This window comes from Odontesthes bonariensis, chromosome 14 (assembly GCF_027942865.1).
Source record: "Odontesthes bonariensis isolate fOdoBon6 chromosome 14, fOdoBon6.hap1, whole genome shotgun sequence".
Taxonomy (NCBI): domain Eukaryota; kingdom Metazoa; phylum Chordata; class Actinopteri; order Atheriniformes; family Atherinopsidae; genus Odontesthes; species Odontesthes bonariensis.
Window position 1 is genome coordinate 15,694,143 of NC_134519.1, and position 26,948 is coordinate 15,721,090.

The 26,948-nt window shown below is 38.5% G+C and overlaps 1 protein-coding gene across 4 annotated transcripts in view; it reads left to right on the forward strand.

The window, feature by feature from the left end:
• The first annotated feature begins 4,031 nt into the window (after window positions 1–4,031).
• LOC142398888 (pituitary adenylate cyclase-activating polypeptide type I receptor-like) overlaps window positions 4,032–26,948 on the forward strand; it is a 29,170-nt gene continuing 6,253 nt past the window's right edge. Inside the window, exons 1-13 of one of the 4 annotated variants that reach the window (XM_075483121.1) lie at window positions 4,032–4,481; window positions 8,405–8,559; window positions 14,094–14,187; window positions 17,542–17,652; window positions 17,760–17,860; window positions 17,944–18,041; window positions 19,619–19,751; window positions 21,036–21,189; window positions 21,766–21,826; window positions 22,466–22,535; window positions 22,940–23,031; window positions 23,842–23,925; window positions 25,504–25,633. In XM_075483121.1, coding sequence (XP_075339236.1) covers window positions 8,470–8,559; window positions 14,094–14,187; window positions 17,542–17,652; window positions 17,760–17,860; window positions 17,944–18,041; window positions 19,619–19,751; window positions 21,036–21,189; window positions 21,766–21,826; window positions 22,466–22,535; window positions 22,940–23,031; window positions 23,842–23,925; window positions 25,504–25,633 — 1,218 coding nt within the window. In that variant the 5' untranslated portion in view covers window positions 4,032–4,481; window positions 8,405–8,469. The remainder of the gene's footprint in view (window positions 4,482–8,404; window positions 8,560–14,093; window positions 14,188–17,541; window positions 17,653–17,759; window positions 17,861–17,943; window positions 18,042–19,618; window positions 19,752–21,035; window positions 21,190–21,765; window positions 21,827–22,465; window positions 22,536–22,939; window positions 23,032–23,841; window positions 23,926–25,503; window positions 25,634–26,948) is intronic. The other 3 variants (XM_075483122.1, XM_075483123.1, XM_075483124.1) reach the window with 3 other exon arrangements.

The following is a 26,948-nucleotide window of genomic DNA, read 5'->3' on the forward strand; positions in this document are numbered from 1 at the left end:
GCTAATCACTTTCATGTGTTTTGGGACTGTCCAAAGGTACACACTTTCTGGCGTAAGATTCACTCCGAAATAGAAATCATATTCGGAACAAAAATCATTTTTAACTGGTACGACCTTTTTTTTGGACTCCAAATTTCAACAAACACAAACATAACAACAAAGAAACTGTTTGGAATGCTGAGTGCAGCTGCTAGAAAAGCAATCACAAGGAAATGGCTTAAACCAGATACCCCATCTGTTAGGGAATGGTATGATATTGTATATGAAATCTATCGAATGGAGAGAATTACTCTCTCTGTGAGGCTCCAGGACTGTAAACTTGAGGAAATTTGGAATAGATGGAAAGTGTACATTCTTCCGAGATGCCCAGCCTATGTTTAGCAGGAAAAAGCTTATTAACATCTTGCTTGTATGTGTTAGTGTTTTTCTCTTTTTTTTTTAAATTAATTAATTAATTTTATTTTATTTTTTATTTTTTATTTCCCTTTGTGGTTTTATTTTTGTATATCACCTCGTGTTTCTGTTCTAGTTATATATATATATAAAAAGGATCAGACTGTAAAGGGATGTAACCTCTGATAAATAATATGATTGACAGGTAACGATCCTTTAAAAAAAAAAATCCTACTTTTTGTTTAGCATGCCCTTTGAAAGAAAATTGAAAGAGTCTACTTCTATCCTTTATAACCTCATGCAGCTCTGGCAAAGCTTTTTATGGGAGCACATGAAATATCCTGTTGCAGCATTCGGCTGAAACGAACCCCTGTGTCACACAGTTTATGTCTTGGTGTCTGGGTCATGGAGTCATTCAATAGCCAGAGGGTTGCTGGTTTGACCTATGACACAGACAAACATTTCCATTACTGTGCACACCATCAGTGTCGCAGTGTCCTTGGGCAAATGCCTGAAACCATAAATTGAATATGATCTGCTGTGGCTGCTCTAAAGACACCGTTAGTTGAAACATCTTAGAGAAATCTAAATTAAAAGATAGTCCTGAAAGAGTTTAGTCTTCCTCCCCTCTTAATATTTTGCTCCCACATATACGATTATTACAGAGATATCTTTCTACCTTTGCATCCCTGCTATGTCTGACGTTAGTCGAGAATTGAAAGCCAACACACTTGAAGCCATTGGAGGATGCCGCTAATGTCTGCCATTGAAACAAGCTCAAACCATTGTCCAACATACTGTTATGCTACAAATACAGTCTGAAAATTGCAGAGTACAGTCACAGGGAATCTTTAAATTTCATCTCAATGGGAGCATTTCTATGGATGTCATCGAGGTAACATTTATAAAATGTTACGGGAACAACAACAGGCATGCGTCACTGCTCTCAATGGGCCCCACCCCCATTTCATACATTTTGATAAGGCTCATGTCTTCAAGGCAGCTAATGTTGCCTTTCCTGTTTCCTGTTTTCCCTTTACTACTTTTTATGCCTCATTTATTTATAACCAACTCATCAAAACACCTCAGACGGGTGCTCAATCACACTGCCCTGCATATAGCTGCTTCTGGAAATTATCTTGCCTGAATCTGGCCAGGGGTGGGTTTAAAGACAGAAAGAGGAGCAGACTCACATTTAAAGCTCTAGTTCATAATTTGTTTACAGTGATACATGAATTAATGGTGTCTGAGTTCATGCATTTCTTTAACAGAACAGATAACTGGCTGCTGTTGGTAATTCCAAAGACTTTACAGTCGAAGACAGGGTTCTTGTGTTATCTACAGAGAAGCAGCATGCAGCAAAGAGCGTCTGTTTGGGGTTGTTCTGCTTGTCTTTGTTGGTACACACTATACTACTCTTAGTGTTCATTTCATGCATCTTTTTTTTTGTTTTGTTTCTTTTCCCCTGTCCAGCATTATGGCAGCAGAATTGTAATCTGAATACCGTTTATGCTAAACACATTTGCTATGCCAAGGGAAGCTTTATGAATGTAAAGCTCCCCTTGACGCCCATCAACTCCTCATTTTTATTTATCTATTTTTGTTACAATATTTAACATGATATGATAATAGTGCCGAACCGGACCGGGGGACAGAGAGAGAGGGAAAGCGAAGAAGAGAAAAAAAGAACAGAAACATGAAGAGACAAACATAAAAAACAATGAAAAATCCGACAACCAGCTGCTACACCTGTAAAAACAAAACTGAAGACAATTCACGGCTTTTGTGGGGAATCCAACCTTAGAAACACCAGGAGCACCTGTAAGCAGACAAGCAGAGAACAAACACACAAACAAACAAAAAAACACAAGCAGCAGCAATCTCATATAATACACAGGTGATCTTAAACCACAGGACAGCACAACAACTGCTTAGTGAGCATAGTGAGCATGCTACTGGGCTAATGAATGTGTGTGTGTGTGTGTGTGTGTGTGTGTGTGTGTGTGTGTGTGTGTGTGTGTGTGTGTGTGCATGAACATGCAATACACATAGATGGTCCCACATAATAACCATGCTTGAATATCAGTGTATAGTGTCACAACCCCCCCCCCCCCCCCCCCCCCCCCCCCAGCAATCAGAAGCAGGCCGAGAGGGCCCCCAGACCCAGGCCACCAACAGCCCCCAAGGAGCACAGAACCCGGGAAGCCCACCATAGGAACAACCACGCATCCCCCCAGAAGACAGCAGAGGAAGCTCCCGGACAGAACCCCCACAAACATCGGGCAGAGCCCCCCCGGCGACCAGAGGCGGCAGCCTACCAGCCCCGCCAGACCCCCGCCACCCAGACATGGGCCGCGCGCCGGAACCGGCCCCCGCGAGTCCAAGCGCCACCAAACCCCCCGGCAGGGGCCCCGCCCAACACCCGAGAGGGCCAGGCGCCCCAGACAGCCAACCATCTTTTAAATTTGCAATTATTCATCTTTTTGTGCTCATTTTGCATAATTTTCCTTGATTGGGAATTGTTTTTGGGTTTATGTGTTCTCCTTTTCTGCCTCATGTTTGTGGATGTTTTGTATGACTTTATGCTTATTTTCTGCCTCTTGTCTTTCGTGTTGCACATCTTTTGTTTTCAGAATTTTTGCATTGCTTCATGGACATTCGGCACATTTAATTCATTTATCAATTTTCATTGTTGGGTCTGCTGTAGATTTATGTCTCACTCCAATAATTTAACATCCATTTTAATTTCTTTTTAGAAATTTTATGGCAGCTTTTGACCTCACTTTATTTTATGGGTCTTTTTCATTCTTTTAATTGCATTGAATATTTAATTTTTTGGGTTTTTTTTAATGATCTTTTTGTGTTCCTTTGTGTAACTTTGCACCTTTTTGTGATTGTTTTGTGTCTTTTTCTACTTGTAGCGTGTTGGTTTTCATGGTGCACATTCTAACGGTGAGGTTTTGTATCTTTCATGGTTGTTGCTCATCGTATATTGGTCATTTTATCTGTTAGATGTAGATTTTTTAGCCACTCTTTGGTTTGCATCCCTTTTCTTTTCTTTAAAAGTATTATCATTTCTTTTTTTGCGATTCTTTGTCTTTCTGACATTTCCGCGCATCTGTTTCTGGCCACTTTGTCCCACCTTGTTTTGTTGTACATCTACTTGTGGCCGTTTTGCCTGTCTTCGTAGCTGTTTCACTGGTTTTCCAATATGGTTACATCAGAACTCTTGTCCATGATACTGCACTTGGTCATTACAAAATAATCTTTGATTCTCATGACTGTCTTGTGTGGATGACAACAGTAATGTTGGAATTCACATTGAGCAAAGTATGCAGACTGAAATGGAAAGGATTGCATGGATATTCTGGATTTGAGTTTTTATGCCCGAAGGGGATTGTTTGGTCGCTGTCCGTGGTGCTGAAGGTAAATAGGCTGGGCTGTGGCCTTTTTTGGCCACTGTCAATCATTTCTATTAAGCCTAAGAACAGAAAACAACCTGAAAACGGTTTGTTTTTTTGGACTTTTGTGGAGCACATGCAGGAAGTAGAATGCTTTGATTGAATGTGACTCACGCATACCCTGCTGTGCACAAATTTCAGACAGCAGGAGATCGGACTCTGTGCCTTCTGGAGCGTCTGAAACTCGAAAACACAAATGTCAGAGTTTTATGAATAGTTTCTTTAAAACAGCGTCCCACGCATACGACGGGAGACTGTATTTTTTTTCTCCTTCTTGTTTTTGACTGTTCTTTGTCTCAGTGTCGACAATTTGGCTCCGTCCTCCCCTGACATACCTTCGTTTGCAGACATAACAACCTCACTTTGTTGCCTCTGTGTCTGATGAGGTGCGAACCCCGAAGGAACTGACGCCCGCCTCCAACTCTTCCTCCTCCTCATCATCGTGCTGCTGCAGCAGCCAACGCGCTGAGTGCGTCCTGCAGCAGCAGCCGCAGCGGCAGTAAAGGCACCTGTCGTTTTCAAAACGGGCTGATCTTAGGAGTAAAATAAGGCAGTGAATCCATGTGGGATCCGTAATTACCAATGGCCTCATATCTAGATATTCGTACATTAGAAAATAGCGTAACGGTAAGTTCCTTTGACTTGTTTTCGGAAAGCGGTTCGCGCTTTTAGTCACGTCTTTGGCTCTTGCTGCAGCCGATAAACTAAGGAAACATTCAGTGGGTTCTGTATCTTTAATCTTGCAAAGCTTATCTTGTTCTTTAATGTTAGAAGGCACGTACAGAATTGATTTAAGTGGCTGGGCAATAAATAAGCAGTGAGGCGTCGCTTTTCTGTGATGTTTTGCAAGCGAAGGTCACCCACAATCATGATGTATTGAAAAATTGTCAGTGTCCTCATGATAATAATTTAAAAATAGGAGAGGAAAGTGTATTTCTTTACCACTAATTAAGACGGGGGAGCAAAAACATTTGTCTCATTGTTTGTAATGAAGGCTGTTTTGATCTCAATCCAATATGACACATACCACCTGGATTATTTTCTTAATGTAAATGACAACAAAAGAGTGTTGAACCGTGTTCTGTTTACTGTGTGACCTCTGTGATTGTTTGGAGAGAACGTCGAAATGAACGTGTTCACAGACCCGGCTAATGATCCTGAATGGCTGCATTATTGCACACTGACAGACATGCGTTTCACGTATACAGCACTGCATTTGGGTTAATTGGAGGCGTTGTTCTGCATCACTTTGAACTTAAAAATAAAATGTTCATGCATCAGGATCACATGCCGAGGAGGCTTATATGTAGGGATCATATCTTTAAAATTGTCTTTGCAATGATTTTAAATCATTGAGGAGGCTGCTCACTCTCAGTTCTCCTGTTTTTCTCTGAGTGTCTGCATCTGTAGACAGACATGCGTCTTACATGCACGCGCATGTGCCTACCCAATTTCTTTAAAGGATGATTATCTTTTTGCTTTCTTGGACAGCTTTTGAGTGATCTCAGTTTGTGTCTGTTTCGCCTACGCTGAGCTGGAATGGGGTACTTTTAAACAATAAATGAAACTGACTATTCCCATGGCTTTAAGCTTCATAGATTTCCAAGAGACTCACGGGTATATAGTGCTGAGCAAAGCAGAGACTTTCTTGGCATTTGTGCCTTAGGATAGTTTGATGCCCAACTCGTTTGCTCTATCTTGCACCAGAGTTTCTTGGAACCACAGACATAGATTTGATCTACACTGAACTGTTTCTTATTCTCACTTGGACCTTACAGAAACACAGCTGCTGTGACATTCGGGTTAAATAGATCCAGATAAATATAGCTAGTATTTGTCTGTTTCTTCTTGTGCGCATTTTAGGGTTCAATCTCCATCCTGACTGCTTGGTTTCAGCCCTAGATGACACATCCTGCTCTAAAGCCCTTGGTTTTCCCTTTGAATGAATTAATTATCTTTGAGAAAAGAAATGCGTGTGTGCTCTGTTGTTTCACTGATTACATGCCTGTTCTGTGTGGTTCCGGCCAATGTGTTTTGGGTTTTCGGTGAATCATTGTGTTTTCGGGAAGCTTTGCAGATGAGTAAGAGAAATAGGGTGGGGAGGAAGTTGTTTTAAAGTCTGACACAATGCACATACATTTTTATTGTCTTGAAGGAAATTTATATGATCCTTCAAGACTTCTTGCATTTGGTAATTAACTTGTCCTACATAAGCTCTCACATTTGAGTTCAGGGAGCTATTTCAATCAGTTATTTTATCAGTAAGATCAAACACATTTTGCATCTGTGGATTGATCTAGGGAGTTTTATGAGTGCAGGATTCTGTAGGAAAAATAAATGATCTGTTTCTACTTGAAGCCTTTGTGTTTTGAACGTGTGTGACTTCTGAAGACAAGTCAACTATGATAGAATAAACAGCATACTGGAGACTTTTATTAATTTCTGAATAATAAATCTATTTATTTTTTTTAAATTCAGATTGGATTGGAAAACACGTTCTAAGTGTTTGTGTGTGTTGAGGAAGATTGTGTAATTGCAAGACTATCCTCTGTGCAAAACTGATGCTTATAGGGGTGAGAGTTGTGTTGTAAAAATTAAGTATTTTGTCCTTAACCATAATCATTTTGTAACCCTAACCAAGTAGTTTAGTTTTCTAACCATACAAAGCAATAATATAGACAAAATCCAACCACTCTCTATTAGAACTTAACATAACTTGGAAGAGAAAAAAATGTCATTTGTTCGTCTTAAACACACAGCCCATGTTTGAAAATGCATTTTGAATATTGCAATTACATCATGAATTTGTTTATTTTGTCCAGCCAATTCTCACAAGAAAATATGTAATAGGTATGTTTATCCACATGACCTTGAGTCACAATAAAGGTGCAGAGATTGTGAGATGGTAATGATTTTTGTGTAACATAATGTGGTGTAACACCACCTCTGCCCCCTCCCACCTCCTTACAAGTGTTTTTCATTATTCAACAGTTGCGATGCAAAACATATGCATCTGAAGAGGAAGACATAGCTAATATTCTCATAAAAGACTTGTCAAGTTTATGTGACAAAAACCATAACAGAATATACACTTTGCCACCACAAGACAGAGAACTAATAACTATTGCAGCTCATGTTCTTTATACTAAACTGTGTTTTTCTTCCTGTGGTTTTTGCTTGTTTCATTTGTGATTTGAGAGGTCATGACTTAAAGGTAAGATGTGATCACAAAAAAAAACCCAGCCAGGATGAAACAATAAATAAATAATAAATAAAAGTGATAAGTATAAGTCATCAAAAATCATTAAGATGAGAGATTAAAAAAAAAAACCACAAGGTTAGGGTTTGAAATTGATAAGTCAGAATGAGTGATTAAAAACAAGATGGAATTGAATACATTTGGAGAATATAATTTGATCGAATATGATGCATGCCACAACAGGAGTGGTTTATACAGTTACAAAAGGAAATATAAGGTCTTATTTTTCACAACTTTTGCACTGAGATGAAAAGTCGTGCTCATTCAAATATGCAAATCTCTTTTATATGGCTTCAGGTCCATCATATGATCATAAAGAACAGTTGGAGAACTGATCATCAACACTGACATTGACTGTTTGGGACTCTACACATGTGTTCCCAAAAGCAATACTTATACACAGGACCATATTTTCATAATTCAACTTGAATATATTCTACAATGCACTACCTAAACATGGAGTCAGTCTAACATCAGTAGTGGTACATCATAGTTATTCTTACTGTTTTATAAGTTGTTGCAAATATATGCATTTTATATAGTTTTCTATTGTATGCAAGAGATTTGTACTTTTTCAGCTATAGCCCTCACTTAATCTTTTGACTGCTGCTACCATATGTGTGAATGCACCGTGAAGACTGACATTTAGTTGTATTGTTCGCAGTGCATTAACTATGAAAGAATCTCATCGTCATCTAACCGAATCCACTGTTTCTAAAAACTGTTGGGTCAAATAGATACATTCTTTAAGAAAGAGGTTCTTCCAAAAAACGCAAATTCACCCTATGAATGAATGTGTTTTGTAACATTGCAGTGCACTTTGGGGTAGATGTTAGCTTGGATTGAGTCACAAGTGAGTTTTTCAGGCTGCAGTATTTTAGTAAAATTTACCCCTCTTTTGCAAATTGCCACTCGTGAGTTGAAATTTGCATGAAATCATTGCGATGTGAAATCTATGAAATTATCTATGTTTTATATTGTCATAGGTTATTCTTCCAGTCTATCTCATATAGTTCTGTCTCACTGATTAATTTGCATCCATTCAGAGCTGCTGGCACTGAATGAATTAACCATTTTAATTGAGAAAGTGAGACAGAAACAAGCAAAAACAGTTATTCAGCCCTGTTTTTCTGAAACAGATGCATTCTAACACTGATGTTTAAAACTCACATCTGCATATTGCGTTTAATCGTTTGGATCTTTACTGGATCAACAACTTTAGAAACAAATTGATACCATGTCCACGAACACGTGACATGTTGTTTTTTCTCCTCTGTGTGTTGTATTTCAGAGACCTTGATGTTGTGGTGACACTAAGGGGAGCAAATTATCGTGCATCCCTGCAAACACACACCCATGCAGATACTGTGGAACCTTTTGGATGCGAGCGCTTCACGTAGCACAATGAGAGGCTACCTGCTGACTGCAATTTTTCTCCTGCCCTTGGTGAGTCATTTGTGTGCATGTGTCTGTGTGCCATTCACATGTTTGGACGTGTAAACATGTGGGGTGGTCATGAGCACATGAATGCTTTCATTCATATAGACAGGAGTGTACCCGTAAGTATGTTCACACGCCAACATCCCCACCCTCCATTTACTCAAGTCAAGCTAAGATTTATTGTCACACCTTTGCAGATGTGTTAAAAAAAAGTGGATATCACCAATATTGGCACATCAGCATATGTTAGAGGTCCAGCTCTGCATTAAGGCGACTGCCTTCCCCTTAGGACAATAACAGATAGTCTAGCTGACCAGAGAGAGCCCCTTTTGTCTGCTGTGACTCACAGTTATTACCACTCTCAATGAAATAAAAAGCAGAATGAAAGGGTAGTGCAAGATGTGTGGGAGGACTTATTTTCATCACACTGATGCAGCACAGCATCACTTTTGTGTCCAAGACCAGGCAGCTAAACAAATTTTTATTTGTAATTATTTTCCTGATAATGTTTTTCTAATGTTTTAATAACCACTAAAAATAGTAAAACCGATTAAAAATGCAACCTCACAGCCTCTAACATCTCCAACCTTTAAGTCTCTGCCACTTAACATATGCAACGTGTCCCTTTAACTGACTGCTTTGCACAATGCAGACAGGCTGACCTTCAGCGGCTGATCTGGCAGATTTATATGTTATGATGTAGTTGTTGTGTGTTAGATAGGTCTGCACAGTGGACCAGTGGGCTGCGACGTCAAATGGGAATTTTATTATCTGGTCAGCACTCTGCTGTGGGAGTTATCTGGCCGTCGGAAATAGCCTTGGGTAGGGAAACTGTGTTCTGTGGTCTCTGAATTTAAAGCTTATCTGGACAGACATCTGTTTCAGTGGAGAGAAGAGGAGTGATTGGGAGCAGAAAATAAGAAGCACACTTAAAAATATACTAAATTGATCTTGCGGTGTTGTCATGGCACCTGTACCCTCTCATGCGCACTCTCAAAACATATCATGGTCACATCAACTTCATCTATTGATTCGTGATCACAGACATATTTTTGCTGACTTTTTAATGCTTCTGCACACTAAAGTGTAACAGTGTCACAACATTTTATCATATAGTCACATATTGATTGCTGCATCATATTTAAGAGGTATACAATATTTCACACGGAGGTTCACAGGGTAGAGGGATGGTGCACTCCCAATTACCAAGCACAGAGAACCAAGATCCAGTCCCATCGTGACCATTAAGCCTGATTCTTTGACCTATTCTTACTAGCTGGTCGCAAATGGCGCAAACGGTCACGTGACCCAAAATTCCGCCACGCCCCCCGTCGCAAGCTAAAAAATCCTCACGCGTCGCAAGGGCGTGCACACAACTTTTTTTCTGACTTCGCGCGAGCTCAACAGCTGACCAAGAGAAAGGAAACATGAACACTGCAGAGACCGCGGTGACCGAGAGGGTGCGCCTCTACAAACATCTGTACGACACGTCTATGAAGTTACACTGGGACAACGTTTGACAAAGTTCGTCTTGTTGCAAAGGACGAACATTCCACCTTCTCTTCTGTTTTTGCCGCAGCCGCTTAGCTCTGAGATACATACACAGTTCTACACCCAGAGTAAATTCATTCCGCATCAGATGTGCCAGCCTCTGCTGACGTGACACCACAGGTGGCATTGTGTATGCTTTCTTCGTATGCTTTTCTTCGTCCGGTTCTTCAGCTTGTTTCCTCAACAGTGACACCCGCTGGTCTGGAGAGAACTGCAAATGTGACGCATACTCGGCGCAAACTGCGCTTATGAGCTGAAGGAACTGTGAAGGGGCTGGTGCTTTCGATGACGTCATTAATGGTTCTCGAGCCAGAACAGTTGCGCGGTTGCGCCGAGTAAGAATCAGGCTTTAGTGCCTTGAAGTAACTTTACTTTAAAATTCTGTTGCATTTAGTTTTTTCTTTCTTTTCAAAATACTCCTGAATTACAGTAAGTTTATCCTTTTCCTGGATTACTGGCTGCCAAGTACCGCTCCCTCAGCTCAACACTCAGACACAAACTGGACATTGCTGAAATGCAAAATTTTTAATTTGCCATGATGGATGGCATGAAAAAAAATCCAAATTTAATCTGCATGAGCACATTGACTTTCATTGACATGACTATTTCCCATTTGTCTGCAGACTGAGCTATTTATTAACAACAGAAGGTGATGTTAATATAAATGTAGAACTCAAAATATTTTCATTTTGGTTTTTGAGATCCAAACAGAGCTCAACCTGGATTGGCAAATGTAGTCAGTTATTCAAACTAGACATGGCCTCCTCAAATCAGTCATACTGTTGCTTAACCAGTCAGGCTTCATGTCATAAAGAAGTTTTTCATTTTTTGTGCTTGTGTTGAGTTAGTACTGACCTCTGTTGGGAGTGGGCTGCTTGTTGACAGTAGACTCCATTTCTAAGCTAACATTATCTTAGATTTACCTCGGCACAGAGCGTGTGCTGTGGGGCAGCGGAGGAAGCTTTGAAGCAGGTATTTAGAAATAGGAATATCAGTCACATCCTTATGATGAAAGAAATCAATTCAGACATTGTTGCGGCAATCGAGAAAGGCAAGGTACACCATTTTTTTAAAATTAAAGAGGCATCCACTGACATTATGTTGATTAAAAGGAAACCTAAATTGGTCAGGACAATATTGGGGTGAAGCTATCAAACACCTGATGAAGCATTTAGCAGCCAAGGACACATTTCAGATAAGAGAAGAAAGAACATATGTTGACCATATTTCACTTTATCTTTTAATTCTTAACTAAATGGGTTATTTCCAAAAGAAATGTTTGTTAGCAACTGCTGTGTGTATAAGATGTGTGTTTCAATTCGGTTAAACATTCTGTCATTGTAAACCAAGTTGTTTTTAGTTTGGTTTTGTACAAAGAGCTGGTTCAAACATTTAAACTGTAAAACACAAAGTTGGAAGAAAAAAAGAAAAGAAAACTGAAATTGTAAATTAAATTAAAATCCATATTAATAATTAGCATGGCCTGCAATCCACGACTGTAAATAAATGAATTAACAAATAACACATTCATCCTGTCCTCTGACAGGCCTGTCTGCATTCATGCCAAACAGATATTATTCATCTGCATCCAATTATTTCACATGTGGGAAGCTTTGCCTGTATGCAGTGACTGCTGGATGGTTCCATGCTGCTTAGCAACATGGATGCTTGCAATGAGTTTGACTGTTTTCGTCTTTCAAACAATGCCAGAACAGGTTTTATTCAACAGTATAACATCTGATAACATGAAAATGTGAGGTTATTTTGTTTTTGTCGTTTTTTGTGTATCGTTAATTAAGAGGATTAATGGCTTAATTAAAGAGTGATGTCTGGAAATGATAATGTGGCAGACAGTAGATAGGTGAAATGATGCTTCACATACTTCAGACTGTGTTTCGAAATTCTACCCATGTATTCACTTTCTGTCTTTATTGTGTGCAGCACAATAAAGACAGAAAGTGAATACTAGGACATCTAGGATTCACTAGATGTCCTAGACACTTCATAAGTCCTAGGACATTACTAGGACTGTAAAAGCAAAGGAGGGGTTACAGGACGATATGAGCATAAGATAGAGATTGGTCTTAAGAGAGTTAGGGGCACCAATAAAGACGAAGACAAACAGTGACTACTTCTAGATTCTCCTCACAGCACCCAGACGACTCCTTAGCTACTTGTGTTTTCTTTGGTTGGGGTTCCTGGTGTTTCATTTTTGTATTTTGACGTCTGAAATTACACAAAATTGTAGGTGGCATCCAAGCTTTTTGGGGGATTTGATCAACTCTCTGAGGCTACAGTTTAGATGCACCGCCATGAGGTTCCTCCTCCGCTTTCACAAACCATAAAACCCTTTTTCTGTTGTTTTTGCTTCAAAATGCATCTCTAGATTTAACTGTGAGAATTGGGCACTAAGAATAATAGACAGTTCTGAAAGTACAACCTTCAGATATGGAAGCAGTTTTCTTTCACAGACACAGCCTGGTCTTGAGAAAGAAACAAACAAGTTTAAGATAATAGTGTAAAGCCAAAGATAGTGGCAGGTTAGTGGCGGGTTAGTAGACTTAAGTGTCTACTTTAAAGATCTAAAAAAATCCTCATAGGGAGGAAGGAAGGTTCGATGACGTGGTAATGCATGGTCCTTGTCAATCATTCATGTATTTGTGATGTGTGTTCAATGAAAATGGGTTTATCTGTTACATTAAGTTAATAATGCAAGAAAACTTTACATGTTTTTGTCACCTCCTGTTTTAGTTTAGGCAACAGTACTTTGTTAGGGTTTGAAAAAGATCATGGTTAACGCTAAAATGCATTCTTTTTACAATGCAACCATTACCCTCACAGATAGAGTTTAGCTAGCTGCCATGATTACATGTAAACGGAACACATTATGATGATATTGTCTTGGTTGGATTCAGGCAATGTCTTCATTTGGTTGGGAATAGAATACAAAACATTTTGATTATGATTTGAAACCAGTCATAATTCAGGCTAAAAAACATTTGTTTTACAATCGACTGGACCTTCATTAACCCATTTTTGCCCTTCACATAGTTGCTTTCACAACACTACAACACAAGATAGGTAGTGGATATCCCTCAAACATAACTATACGTTGTTTCGCCCTGCAAGAAAAAATGCAGCTGGGGATTTTGGTGGATTTTTGCAGGTAACCTGTAAGACCAGTTTATGACAAGATGTCTTGACTCACAAAGACAGCAATATTAAAAGGTAAAAAGTATTAAAAGGCAAGAATTTAGAGGCCCTAACCCCTATAACCTCATTACTGTTGGACACAAATCAAGATGGTTTATCATGCAGTGTTTTAGGTGTTTTTTTCCATGTCTGCATAATCCTTGTGGTGTTTTTGTAAATGGGATGATAATTTTACTCCATGTTGGGAAAGGAAATACATTTTTCCATCTAACAATTTGTTTTATTTTAAGGGCAGCCACACAGTTTTCCTAGCCATGTTTTAATGACTGGATTCTTGTATTACAGTCGTGTGTACCTTGACCTCAATGGCTTCTTTTTCATACATTGAAACAATTAGATACTTCTTTCATGATGAGTTCCACATGCAATTTACAATGTAGCAGTTTTTCTGATCTGGGACACAAAATAATAGTCTTAGCCACCTGTTCTTACAGTTGCTGTGTTCTGTCATAACTATTCATAGACAAACATGTATAGGTTTGATACTTTATCAAAGGATGTTACATAAAAAAATATAAATGGGAAAACCGGAAAAATAATCTCTGGGGAACGGGTGACTCAGGCTTTGCACCTTTGTTCTTGTATGACTAAACTCTGATGTGCTCTTGAAAATTCCTTTCTTTAGCTTTTTTTTTCCCATACCAGTTACTCAGACAGTTTTACTGCTCGGCAACAAGCAGGCTAAGAAAACAGAATTTACAGATGAAATGAAACAAAAATGAATTTAAACTATTCTCAATGTTAGTATCAGTGTGTGTGCTGTGTGTTTTCTCCAGGTGGCCTCCGAGTCGGGGCACTGTATAATACAACGTGAACATGAGAAATGCATGGAGATGATGGCAACACACAACCCAGATGGCACTGAATTTGGTAAGTGAGGATGTGGATATGCACGTGTGTGTCCGTGCATCCTTCAGTGTGCATGTGTTTTGGCATGAAGCCACTGCTTCTTGTGGTTGAGCTGCTGTGTTTAAATTGTCTATGTCTTGGGAAACTCAGAAGACACAGATCTGCTGATGAAAGCCATGCATCCCCTTCTGAGAATTAATAGGCTTGTTTAGAGAGGCATGTTTTTACAGTCAATGATCTGGCATTTTTCAGGTTTGGAAAGGTTAGAGAGGGACATGTAAGGCACTTTATGCTCATATTACAAATACATCACCCCAAAAGGTTGATGCATAGCACATGCTGTCTTCTCGTAATAAACAAAAGAACGTGTTTGCTTGTAATGTCACACTGAGCTGCTTTCACATTTTTCCAGCGTCACTTCTTTGAAAGTGCAGGAATCTTGTTATGTGGTTCCTGGAAGCAATTATTTTCTTGGCAATGGATTGTGGTTTTCATTAGTGTCCGCTGCAGCTCCCCCACTGCTTGAAATTTGCCCAACAGACTGCAACTCCCAAACTGCATCATGACTCACAGCTTCACTGACAGCCACCAGAGCCATGAAAAAAGAACAACAACAACAACAACAAAGAACTAGAGCGTGAGATAACAAGTTTAAAGAGGAATGGAGCTGTAAGTTCAAGTTGTTTTTCATATGGAGATTCAAAAGGTCAGCCCCAAAGTCTTCCTACAATGTGCACAGCAAGCTGAATGTATTTTTGTCTACGATTTTTGTTACTTTTTTTCGTTTTCTAACTTATGCTCCCTGTGTTGGTACAGCATCGCTATTATTAAAAGGAAAACAAACTTGATTTATGTTCAATTCACACTTGCATATATTGTTAAAGTCAATCATTCTGCTGTTCATTTCTTTGTGTGAGCAGTATATTTATTTTTGTATTTTTTCAATGCTCATTGTCACATGTTTTCCAGAATTTACCTTTTAACTTATCCCTGTCTCCTCCTGTCCCTTTAAAAGAAGCAATTCTGCTTTTTTTGCTGACAGCAAATGGTGTGGAAATAAAAGTGCCCAGTTTGCAGAAAACAGACTTGCAGGCTTGAGAAAACTAAAAAAAAGACGAAAAAAGAAATTCTGCCTGAAGAAATAAAAAGTCACAGACGAGATAAAGACAGGAAAATGATTTCTTTTATATTTTTAGTTAAGGGTTCTGGCAGAGATTCAGATGAGACTGAAATTATTACAGAAAGATTTGTTGCCTTGGCCTGTAATCTTCAACCAGCTGAATTCATTAATCCTAAAAAACATCCATTTTATAAAATATCCAGAAAAATATTTCTCATCTATGTACTGCAACCACTTGTCCCAGCATACAAGAAAGAATTTTCTCAAAATATTTGACATTTGTGGTTTGATTTTGACGCTTGACCTTGAATGTCACGTCAACTTCCAACTGTAAGAGTGGCTTGAATATGAACGTGGAAAAAAAAGTTTGATTGATCTGATATTAGACTGACTGGTAACACATCTTTTAGGAGAAACACAGATCAGACTTCTCCCATACGGGACTATCCCACATGTCTTCGTTTGCCATCATTGTGAAATTAATATTTATAAAAGGGATAATGTTGACCTGATTCTTAGCAGGAGCCTAATGGTATTCTTTGCTCTTTAGACCAGTTTGTGACCTTTAAATGAAAGATACTCCTCAAAATACTCAAGTCATATCAAATAATTTACCTGTGATCAGTATTCTGCTTCAGTTGTAGTCAATGACTCAGAGTACAAAATAAATCTAATTGGGTCCTGTGATCAGATTAAAGCAAGAAGTTACCTCCACCTTCTACATCAATCCCACTTTACTCTTTTTCCTGCATGTGCCGTAAGCATGTCATGTGTATGCTGAATCTTTGCAGCCCAGTGAAGATTAGGCATACTGTGCGATCTTGTGCAAGATGGCCAGTGATGCAGACAGAGTGTTTTATTAAGCTGGTTACCTCTGTGGCTGAGCTCGGCTCATTTGGCTCTGATTTGCCCTTTAAAAGGTAATTGGCTTCGTGTCCGGCTCAGCAGACAGAACCAAAACAGATTAGAGAGCCGAGCAGAGTAGAGAAAGGTCTGCAAACACACACACATGTGTACAGGAACACATCCACAAGATACATTCGCAGTGCAAAACACACACAGACCATACTTGTACCCGTCTTTGCGGCACTATGAAACCACCCAAGCAAACAATGCCGTAAAACTGTAGAGATGGAGACAGGAGTAGGGATGGGTGGGGAAAGGCTGAAGTTAAAAAAATGGGAGTGGACAGAAGTCAGAATTAAGACAAAATAAACAGAACTGGTCTTAGATAACAACATAGAAAATCAGAAGTAAGAATTAAGAGTAAATTAGTCACTTAAAAAATTGTGACTTTTTCTTCAGTTAAACACTCAGTCTGTGTGGGGGGAAAAAAACGCTGTCAGTGATTATAGAAGTTCACCAGGAAAGAAAATAGGAATCCCATAGATTCAAGTTGTTTCCATGGGAATAAATGTGACTTACTTAAAACAAGAAGCTCAAACCATCTACAGCCATATGTGGAAAGAATCTATAAAAGTCTGTGGCGGCCTGTAAAATAAAGAAACCAGAAGGTTTACGGGGAGCTGCCTGACCCTCGGGCCTCAGCTGGCCTCGGTGTGTTGATCCTGTGCTGCCTATCTAACTACGTATCCCTCATATGCAGAAAAAAAGCAAAGCAGCAACCAAGGCGGGTAAAACAGGGCGGCAGAAACTTTTTCCAGTGGCTTGTCAGTATTTTTCCTTTAATATGGGGAAATGACTTTCAGAGAAATGATTTCATTAGTGAGAAGAGTGAAAAGGTCACTTTCAATCTTTTACAGTCTTGTGTGCATGTGTTTGTGTGTTTCTTTTCTCTTTTCTTACAGCAAGTACATCATCATTCAATCAAACATCCTTAGATGTGAAACTGTTTAAATGTGGGATAACTTGCAAAACTCCCAGAAATATTTGTATTATATACATTTTGTACAGTGAATGGATGTGTATGTCCATATATAAATGTGTTAATCAGAAAATCCATATCTGGTTTGATGATTCCTATCTGGATCCAATCTACATCTTATTCTTGCTGGTCTTCAAGTTTTGGATCAAACTTTTTTTACTGAAAAGCCATCAACTTAATTCACAAATGAGAACTAAACCAGTTCTCTTTGGATCAAAAATACTGTTTCAAATAGAAAAATTAAAATGATCTGATTTTTATGGGTTGAGAGAAACAGTATAATTGGAGAGCATCCTCAGTGTGAGCAATAATTTAACATACTGACCTTATTTGACCATGTGTTTTGTCTTTTTTTTGCGCTGCCCCTCAGTGTGTCCGTGGATGTGGGATAACCTGACCTGTTGGCAGGCGGCAAATGTTGGCGAGGTTGTGGTAGTCAACTGTCCGGAGTTTTTTCATGACCTTATGGGCCCCGACGATGGTAAGTGGCACCCCTGGAGCAAGCATCTGAACTGAAATGATATAATTTAAATTTCTGAATCATTTTGATGCTGTTCAGCATTGCTTAGGTGTCTTATGCACTTTCAGAAATGGGGAAGGTCAGTCGAAACTGTACGGAATACGGCTGGTCTGAACCTTTTCCTCACTACATGGACATCTGCTTCCTCTATGACAACACTACCAAGCCTGTATGTGCCTTTTTACTTTATCTAAAAAGAAATACTTCACACACGTTAAAAATGCACACACTTATTCTTTGTCTCATCACTAGGACATGTACTACGCATCAGTCAAAGCCTTGTACACTGTTGGATATAGCACATCGCTGGTGTCTCTGACCACCGCCATGGTCATTCTCTGCAGATTCAGGTGAGTTTTAACAGAACAAGATATTACATATGCTTTATTTGAGCCTGTCCTAATTATTAAATTATTTGAATATTCAAACTCAAATAGAAGGGGAAAAAAGTCCATTATAAACATGTAAAAAAAACTCTCGGGAACACAGTGCTCGGGTTCCTCTACCAGGCCTGGGAGCTTGAGGGTTCTACAAAGTATCTTAGCTGTTCCCAGAACTGTGGTCTTCTGGACAGAACTCTCTGATGTTTCCAGGATCTGCTGGAGTCACTCTCCCAGTTTGAAGATCACGGTTCCCAGTGCTGTCTTCAATTCCACACATCTTTCAACTTCAGACTTTGGTATTTTTCGAGCTTCTCATGCTCCTTCTTCTCGATGTTGCTGCAACATGGAATTGCTCCATCTCCTGCCTTCTTGTCTGGTCTGGTTGCTTGGCCAACACCTGCTTATAATTCTGGATCTGGAAGTCCCACAGGATCCGTCATTCTTCACAACATTTGGCGGTATCTCCTATTTTGACTTTGGGACATTATTCCTGCTACTTGGTTATTTCAGCTGCCTGAGACACTCATACAGCAGTTCATCACTGGGGGCCGTCTTCTTGATGTATTCCTGGATATTTGTTGGTTCACCCTTAATAGTGGCACTAATGGTCACTAACTGGTCAACCATCTAACAGGCAGCTCTTAAGCATCATGCTGACTGCTTAAGACATTGTGGTATTAGGAGTAAAAACAGAAGAATGCCAAAACAGCCAAATATTAAAAGAAACAACTAAAGTCGTCTCATTAAAGTCACCATGAATTTAAAATTGATGTTTAAAAGTTTGTACATCCTCCATATATGTAGTCAACGCACCAGTCCAACAGGTACAGCAAAGAGAAAAATTGTATTGTGCAGATATTCTTAGTGCTATTTCTAAGTTTATATGTTTTGTTGTTTGTTTGTTTTTCTGGAAAACATATAATAATGTTCACCTTTCATTTGGGAGATAATGCTAATTTTCCATTTAAAATGTTTTTCTTTGTTTTTTCAAATAAAGAATTTAAGCAGAAACGATGCAGAGTGGTAGGCAGTGTGTGATCAGGCCACTGAAACTGACCAGTCAGAGCAGAGGAGATTTTTTGGGAAAGAAGGAAGAACCTCCCTATTGTAGCCATTTCACGGGGGACTTTAAACAATGTAATCCTACTCCACTCTTATCCTTTTCTATCCTGGAAGTTTATGTACCAGGACAAGGCTGTACTGGTTATCAAAACAATAACTGCCACCATTTTGTGACTTTTGAAAATCTGGCTCATTTATTGAGATATTGTTTCGAATAGCCAAGAATTGTGGAAATTTTTCATCTATAACAGCATTACAGACTCGTTATAGGGCTGTGATTTACTCTGGAATGTCAAACAGGGCAAATGTATATCTTTAAGTAAAACTGTGGCCCAATGATGCAGACAACATTCCTGTCTCAAACTGAGAATGTTGTTTATGTCGACATTTCAGGCAGAGGAGAGTAAACATTTCCCTTATTCTATGGGCTTGTGATAAAAATACATTTAGATGTACTGTTTGTTGCTTTCTTATCTCACCAGGAAGCTCCACTGCACCAGGAACTTCATTCACATGAATCTGTTTGTGTCCTTCATCCTGAGAGCCATCTCAGTCTTCATCAAGGATGGTGTGCTGTATGCTCAGGAAGACAGCGACCACTGCTTTGTACACACAGTGAGTAATCCCAACTCGTTATCATAAACACTGCGTGGGCTTTTTGAGACCATAATACACTCACTTTTCTGGGATGAGGCCTTTGACTGCTTGTTTAGTTTATTGATGAAAATTTCACAAGGCTAATTATTTCAATCATATCAACCTGAAGCAGATAATTACACAATTTGGAATTTATTATTCTAAACTATCCTTACTCTGACAAAATAGTTTGTTGCAGGAGTCAGTAAATGAAGTGTGAAGATTACTGGCTGTAGATCATTAGTTTATTAGTTCCACAGAGTCATATTAGATTTCTCTGACGTGCAGACGCTCTTTTTTTTAGCGAGGAAAACATACCAGCAGAATATGATCAGGACTGCTCTGTTTGAGATATAAGGACAACTTGAGGACAAGGCGCTGGAAACACTTCTTGTCCAGTCTTTCCTGTTTGATATTTATCTTTGAATAAACTCTAATTCCATGGCAAATTTTACCAAAAGCAAACCCACTGTTAGATTACAGATGTAGCGCAAGCTCTAAGCCTTTGTCTTTTAACAACACATTTTTCACCCTTGTAAGCAGGCATGATAAATAAACCTAATTAGGTGCGCTAATGGCTTTAGTAAGGCCAGTTGAAACCTTCTACTCGAGAACCATTAACATATCAATGGTTACTTTGCCCTTGTTTATGTTTCCCTTTTTTTTTCCGTCTACTTCTTTTCTATCTGTTGCCATGGTGATTGCAGGTCATCATCATGGCCAAACTGAAAATCAGATATCTGCTATAATTGACTGACCCGACATTAAGTATGAACACTAGTCATTAACATGATGTCATTAGATTTCATTTCACCTGACATTCAGGTCGGTCATTTCTGCCCGTGGTTCAAACATTCGCTCATCATCTCATGTTCATTCTTTGGGTCATTTCGGTATGATGACTGTGTTTCAGCCCCTGGACCCCAAAATCTGTTTATACCGTGATTAACTGAAATGTATAATAATTGGTTATTTTAGGTCTTTTGCTTTAAAAGAAAGACAGCTCACTGAACATGACTTCTCCCATTTAGAGCTGAAACATTCATTTTATATGGAGAAAAACATTATGTGTGAAAAATCTCATATATAAGTTGGATATTCTAAAGAACAATATTTCTATTTGTTGATAAAAGAATGGCACAATCCTTCCCGAAAGGGTGGTCTGACATCAGTCACACAGATATGAAATCACTGGTAAAACAGACATCTGTTTGCATCTATTTTGCTGCACTAATACCTCCCCCGCTGTGTTTCCTCATGCAGGTCGCATGCAAAGCAGTAATGATTTTCTTCCATTACTGTGTCATGTCCAACTATTTCTGGCTGTTCATTGAGGGTCTGTATCTCTTCACTCTGCTGGTGGAGACTTTCTTCCCTGAAAGACTTTACTTCTACTGGTACACCATTGTGGGGTGGGGTAAGTAGCTCTTTCTGACTTATTATCCTTTGTGATACAAAGCTGCTACTTACTTACTATTACTTACTATTCATATTGTGAACCTTGAAACCCATGCAAAGCTAGCTTTCAAAAGTAGGTTTATTGCACCTTTTGTTAACTACATTTTGGATTAAGTCATTTCAAGGAGAAGGAGAATTCTACGTGGTATATTTCTAATATACCACATAGAATAAGAAAGATCCCCTGTAAACTGGATTTTGTTTAGGATATGATGAAAATGAACAAGAGAATTGTGTTTTGTCTTGTTGTGATAGTTTTGTATAAAGACTAAGCAAATATTTTCAATATTTCTCCACCAGTCCTGATAACAGTCAAAGAAATACATAATGACAGTAATGGATGCATTAGCACTGAATGCAATATGAATAGAGATACAACCACCTCAGTATTAAACTGTAATCTGATTGTATGTTGGAATTTTTATAAGTTTGCTTTGGTTAATGAGAAAGTTCTGTAATTAAGACCAATTTATTCTGTTTATATTCATTTTATGAATGAGAACTTTTAAAAATAATCTTTTTATTTTGATAACAGGAACTCCCACCATTTGTGTGACTGTGTGGGCAGTTCTCAGGCTCCATTTTCATAACACAGGGTATGTACTTGCTTTTCATCAAACTTTAGATTTCAAAGAAGTACATGTGCTCAAGTATTTGTAGTTTACTTTAGTTTACAATTCCTGGTACATTACCCTCCATTGCATTCACATTGAACCTTTTGTTACTGTTATAGTTGCTATTTAGAATCAGATTATGTGAAATACAAACAAACATTGTTTTATTACAATAATAATAATAAATAAAAGTTCATATTCACGAATCAGATGAGAGTGCTGAATATTCAATGTTTTATTTTTCAATGAAGATTCTTTTTTATTATTTACTCTTGCACAGATATATGGGTTTTGGCATTATGCAAAGTAATGTCTGTAGAGGGTGCTGATTGCAGGTTTCTCTACCTTTGCCTCCATTTTCATTTTCAACAGGTGATATGATATGAATAGAGAAAACAAATAACACGCTGAAGTGTGAAATAATTTGCCTATCATCTTTTACTCATAGTTGTCAGGCGCATGTCTCTTTTAAACTCTCCTCTTCCTTGGGACCTTTTCTTGATTTACTTTGAAAATGGCTGCTTGCTTACCATACTTAATGTTATTACTGTACGTACTAGAGAGTGTCAGGCAAGCCATGTTGAATGACTACTAAAACACACTGTTCTCCTTCTCCTCCAGATGCTGGGATACAAATGAGAACACTGCCCTCTGGTGGGTGGTCAAAGGACCAGTTGTGGCCTCAATAATGGTTTGTTCACTAAATTTATTTTTATTTGTCCAGAAATTGATCTCCTTTGTTTTTTTCTTTCTTTTTGTTTTTTACTCAGACGTTCAAATTTTTCTATTATCTATCTAGAGATGTGTGAAATAACTGATGGGTGCAGAACATTGTCTAAAACAAAGAAAGCTAAATGACTAAACTGGACCATGGGAGCACAAAAAGAGTTTTTGGGACAGAGCAGATCGTCTCTGAAGGCTTTCTCTTCAGATGAACCTCTGTAAGACACACTGCTGACTACTTCCCAAAAGGAGAGGAAACCAAGCAAAACAAGCCAAGCAGCGCTGTAAAGCAACCCACACTTAACTTATCAGGATGCGATTTATTACATTTTGTGTACATTTATAATGTGGTATTCCTGTATCTATTGTCAGATCAATTTCGTCCTCTTCGTTGGAATAATCATCATCTTGGTGCAGAAGCTGCAGTCCCCTGATATCGGAGGGAACGAATCAAGTATTTATCTGTAAGTTGCAGTCACTGAGTTAAGTGAGACCGCTGAAATATGTGTGCTCAGAAATGTCGAAACTGTGAAGAAGCCATGCTGACAACAATAAATTGGATCCCTTAGATTTCCAAATATTGCAGTGACAGTCCAGCAGCTTTAAGAAAGCTTGAATTGCTTTCCAGAAAAGGCTCACAGGCTTGTCAAAAGGTCCCATGAAAATTCCAAAACGATCTGATCCTACAAATATCACCTGTGTGTTTAATGTCTGATAAAAAATAATACTTTCTTTCTTTTTTCCAAAAACTATCGTCAGTGAGTCACACTGTTGCTCTGTGTTACACGTTCCCACCATGTACAACACCCGATATTTTAATTTGATTCCATTTCTATGAATACTTATTAATGCGCCAAATGTACAGGAGCTTCTTCAGAGGGTTGGTGGTCATTATTCATTTAAATGCACACATACATTTTACCAGTACTATAACCGATAAAAGATCTATTTTCAGGTAGAAACCATGCACTTATCATATTTTACCATAAGCTGACATGTCTTTCTCTTAGCTAACTTTACATTTATGTGTAGTACCTATTCAGCAGAAAATCTGAGCCTCATTGTGGTAGTTGTAGTTTAGCCAAACATCACTCCTCGTCTGCTCCCATAGGATAATGTCTTTTGAGGCCGCGCAGATAATGCAGTTCTCATTTGCTGCTTGGGTGTGTACGTGTGTGACGGAGTGTAAAGACGTATGCGCGCGTGAGGCTGAGTGTCTGTGTCCCTAAAGACATTGTATTTGTTGTATTGTGTGTTGTCTTTGTGCTGTGTAGCAGCTGTGCTCAGAAATGCTTCAGTGAGCCCACACAGGCTGTTCAGCATTCGTGCAGGATGTCAGAGTTATCCACCATCACACTGTAAGTGTCTGCGTGCGTGTGTGGTTGTCTTGTGTGGACTGCATGTGTCTATGTGTCTATTTGTGTTTTACAACAGGAGTTCCTAAAGTTTTTTATTTTTGTTTTTGTTTTTTTCAATCATGTGGGCACCCAGTTGCATTATAAAATAAACAGAATTTACTAATGGGCGAAAGTTATTCATTTATCATTAATCACAATCTGAATATCTTTGAGGTTTTTACATTTGGTTTTATCTGCATTTGTATTTCTAGAGCTCATAGTTCTTAATTACAATAGTGAAACACACTCATTAACTTTCTTGCTTATAGTTAGATGATAAGAGTGACACCAGCACACGCTCTTTGCATTTCGACATTTATGATATCAACTGTTTTTAATTTACATATTTTTGGGGACCATAACTCACCTACAAGTGCAACACAGCTCCAGAAAGACATATTTACAATAATCAATATAATCTGTCTTGGAGCCTAAAACCTAAGAAAAATTATAAGTTATCAAACAAATGTGTGCTTTCACATCATATTCATGTTGTAACTACATTTTATCTGGATGAAAAGAGAGTAAAGTCATCTCTGGAATCCCAGTTGGAGCTCACAGACTAACATCTCATTTTGACGTCTGTATGATCAACCACTCCAAGTAGCATCTCTCTTTTGCAATCTGCAGACTAATAAATGAGTAGTTATCCAGAGAGCAGGGGGGAGGTGGGTCTTTTCTTCTAACTTGTAGCAAGAAAGTGAAAACTGATTCCACAAAGACTCTGGGAGCCACTGATCCGCACTGTAAAGGACCACTGTTTTGTACAATCGTTTCTTCCATTTTTAAAGAGTCTGTTGTGTGTTTTTATGTATTTCCATCCACCATATGTATTGTGGGGTGCATGATACATACCACGGAAATAAAGACCTGAATGTGGCCCCATGTAAACATGGCAACAGTTTCTTGCCAGTGTTATTCTACATTTTGTGAAGATATTTTTGGTGTTTTTCAATGCATTTCTTATTGTCAACAAATAAGACAACAATCAATTTGTTGGGGACTATTTTCAGCATTTACTGCAGAATGATAATGTGTGTGTGATTGATGTAAAATTAACTTCAGTGCCCATGTGTATTTACATTGTAGAGTATACTGCTCAATACAACAATATGGTTCGCTGATATTTATATGAAACAAAACATTGATGTTCAATGGCATTGAGTGGGGCCAGTTTCTTATTAGTCTATTTTTCATGAGCTTTGTTGACAATAAGAAAAATTAAGCACATCATCACCATCATCCTTTAAACTGAACCCCAAAAAACTGGCAGAGAATTGTGTGAGAGTCTTTCTTATACAAAACTGATTACATATAAGGACAGAAGCAAAAAGAAGTATTTTGATTCATTTGAACTTATTAATTAAATGTCTTTCATTTGTGGTGTGTCACAATGTATCATTGCATCAGCAGTGGAACTCTTGCATCACTTGAGGCTAACCTTCAGCTGTAAATTAACACTGAAATGACTTTGACTTGTGTATCACCTACACCCTGATCAGATTAACATGTTTGTACTGTCTGTGTGTGTGTGTTCAGGCGTCTGGCGCGCTCAACCCTCCTGCTCATACCCCTGTTTGGTATTCACTACACTGTGTTCGCCTTCTCTCCTGAGGATGTCAGCAAGAGGGAGAGGCTGGTCTTTGAACTGGGTCTCGGATCTTTCCAGGTATGCTCTCAAACCAGCCCCAACATCCGGATTCAAAAAGCGAAGCACAAGTTGAAAAGTGAAAGAACATTATAGGTTGATCAAACTGGGTACATTGTGCTCTTCACGACAGTGCTGGTAACATTCAAATGTCAGCGTCTGTCCTCCCTCTTCACAGTTGTCCAGAAAAAAGAGGCAGACAGAAAAACTAGAATGACCACTCCTAGAAGGTGTTAATTCAGCTGTTTTTTATTTTGTAGACAAAAAAACTAAAAGGATATAGCTGAAATATTGGCTTTTTTCTTAAATATGGATTCAGCTTTTAATTAGCATTTTTAAAAGAAATACCTGCATAAGTCTAAATATGTAATTAGGTCCACAGTTAAAAGGGAGTAGCTGCAGGGCTTATGGATCCATTGCAGGAAACATGTCCCCCACAAGAGAGCTGTCAGGGAAAACAACAGAAGTGATTCTAAAACTCCTACAACTTTTGTGTGTGGTGAAAGATGCAAGTACAAACAAAATGGAAAGGCTGTCAAAGGGGAAGCATACAGATCGACCAAGGAACACGTCAAAGCATCAGAACAGAAAACTCAAAGCAATAAGCCTGAAAATAGAAAATGGAATCAGTCTCCAAGAATGAATATACCTTTTCTTTGGGAAAGGTGTTGAAGATGCTTCAGGTTTTTGACAGCATTGATTTACCTGAAAAGAAATTGACTTTACAAGGTACATTTACTTTGAATGTATATTGCTTGAGTGCAGCATCTTTTTGATAGCACGGTTTGAAGCAGAGATTTAACAGCAGTCAAAATTCTGACTCTCACATGAAATGGAAAAAAGTGAATATAGTGTGCCATAAGGTGAGTTGAGAGTAAAGGTAGATATAGGAATACGAAGCAGTCTGTGTTGTGCAAGCTTGACATAAACTTTATAGATAGCAAATGGTTCGTAAGTAAACTGATCACAGTAAAGCAAAATGAATAAATCACAATCCTTAAACACCTGCAGACAAATGCAAACAGTTACAGATCTTCTCCATCATGGTCTGTTGGAATTGAATGAATGATTCTTGACGGTATACCTGCTCACAAATCTAACTGCTGTCGTGTTTATCTGAAACCAACTTCTATTGGCCAATTTCCCCAACACAGATCATACAGAAACAGGTTAGACTTATCTTTTGATCATTTAAGATGAAACACAGGGGAGGACCTTCATCTGCAAGGACAACTTATTGTTTATATGTGTTTGTATGAAACTGTAAGTCCACAGAAATGTAACAAGAATTTTCACTTAACATGAAATATTGCAACTTTTATTTGTATAATTTGAC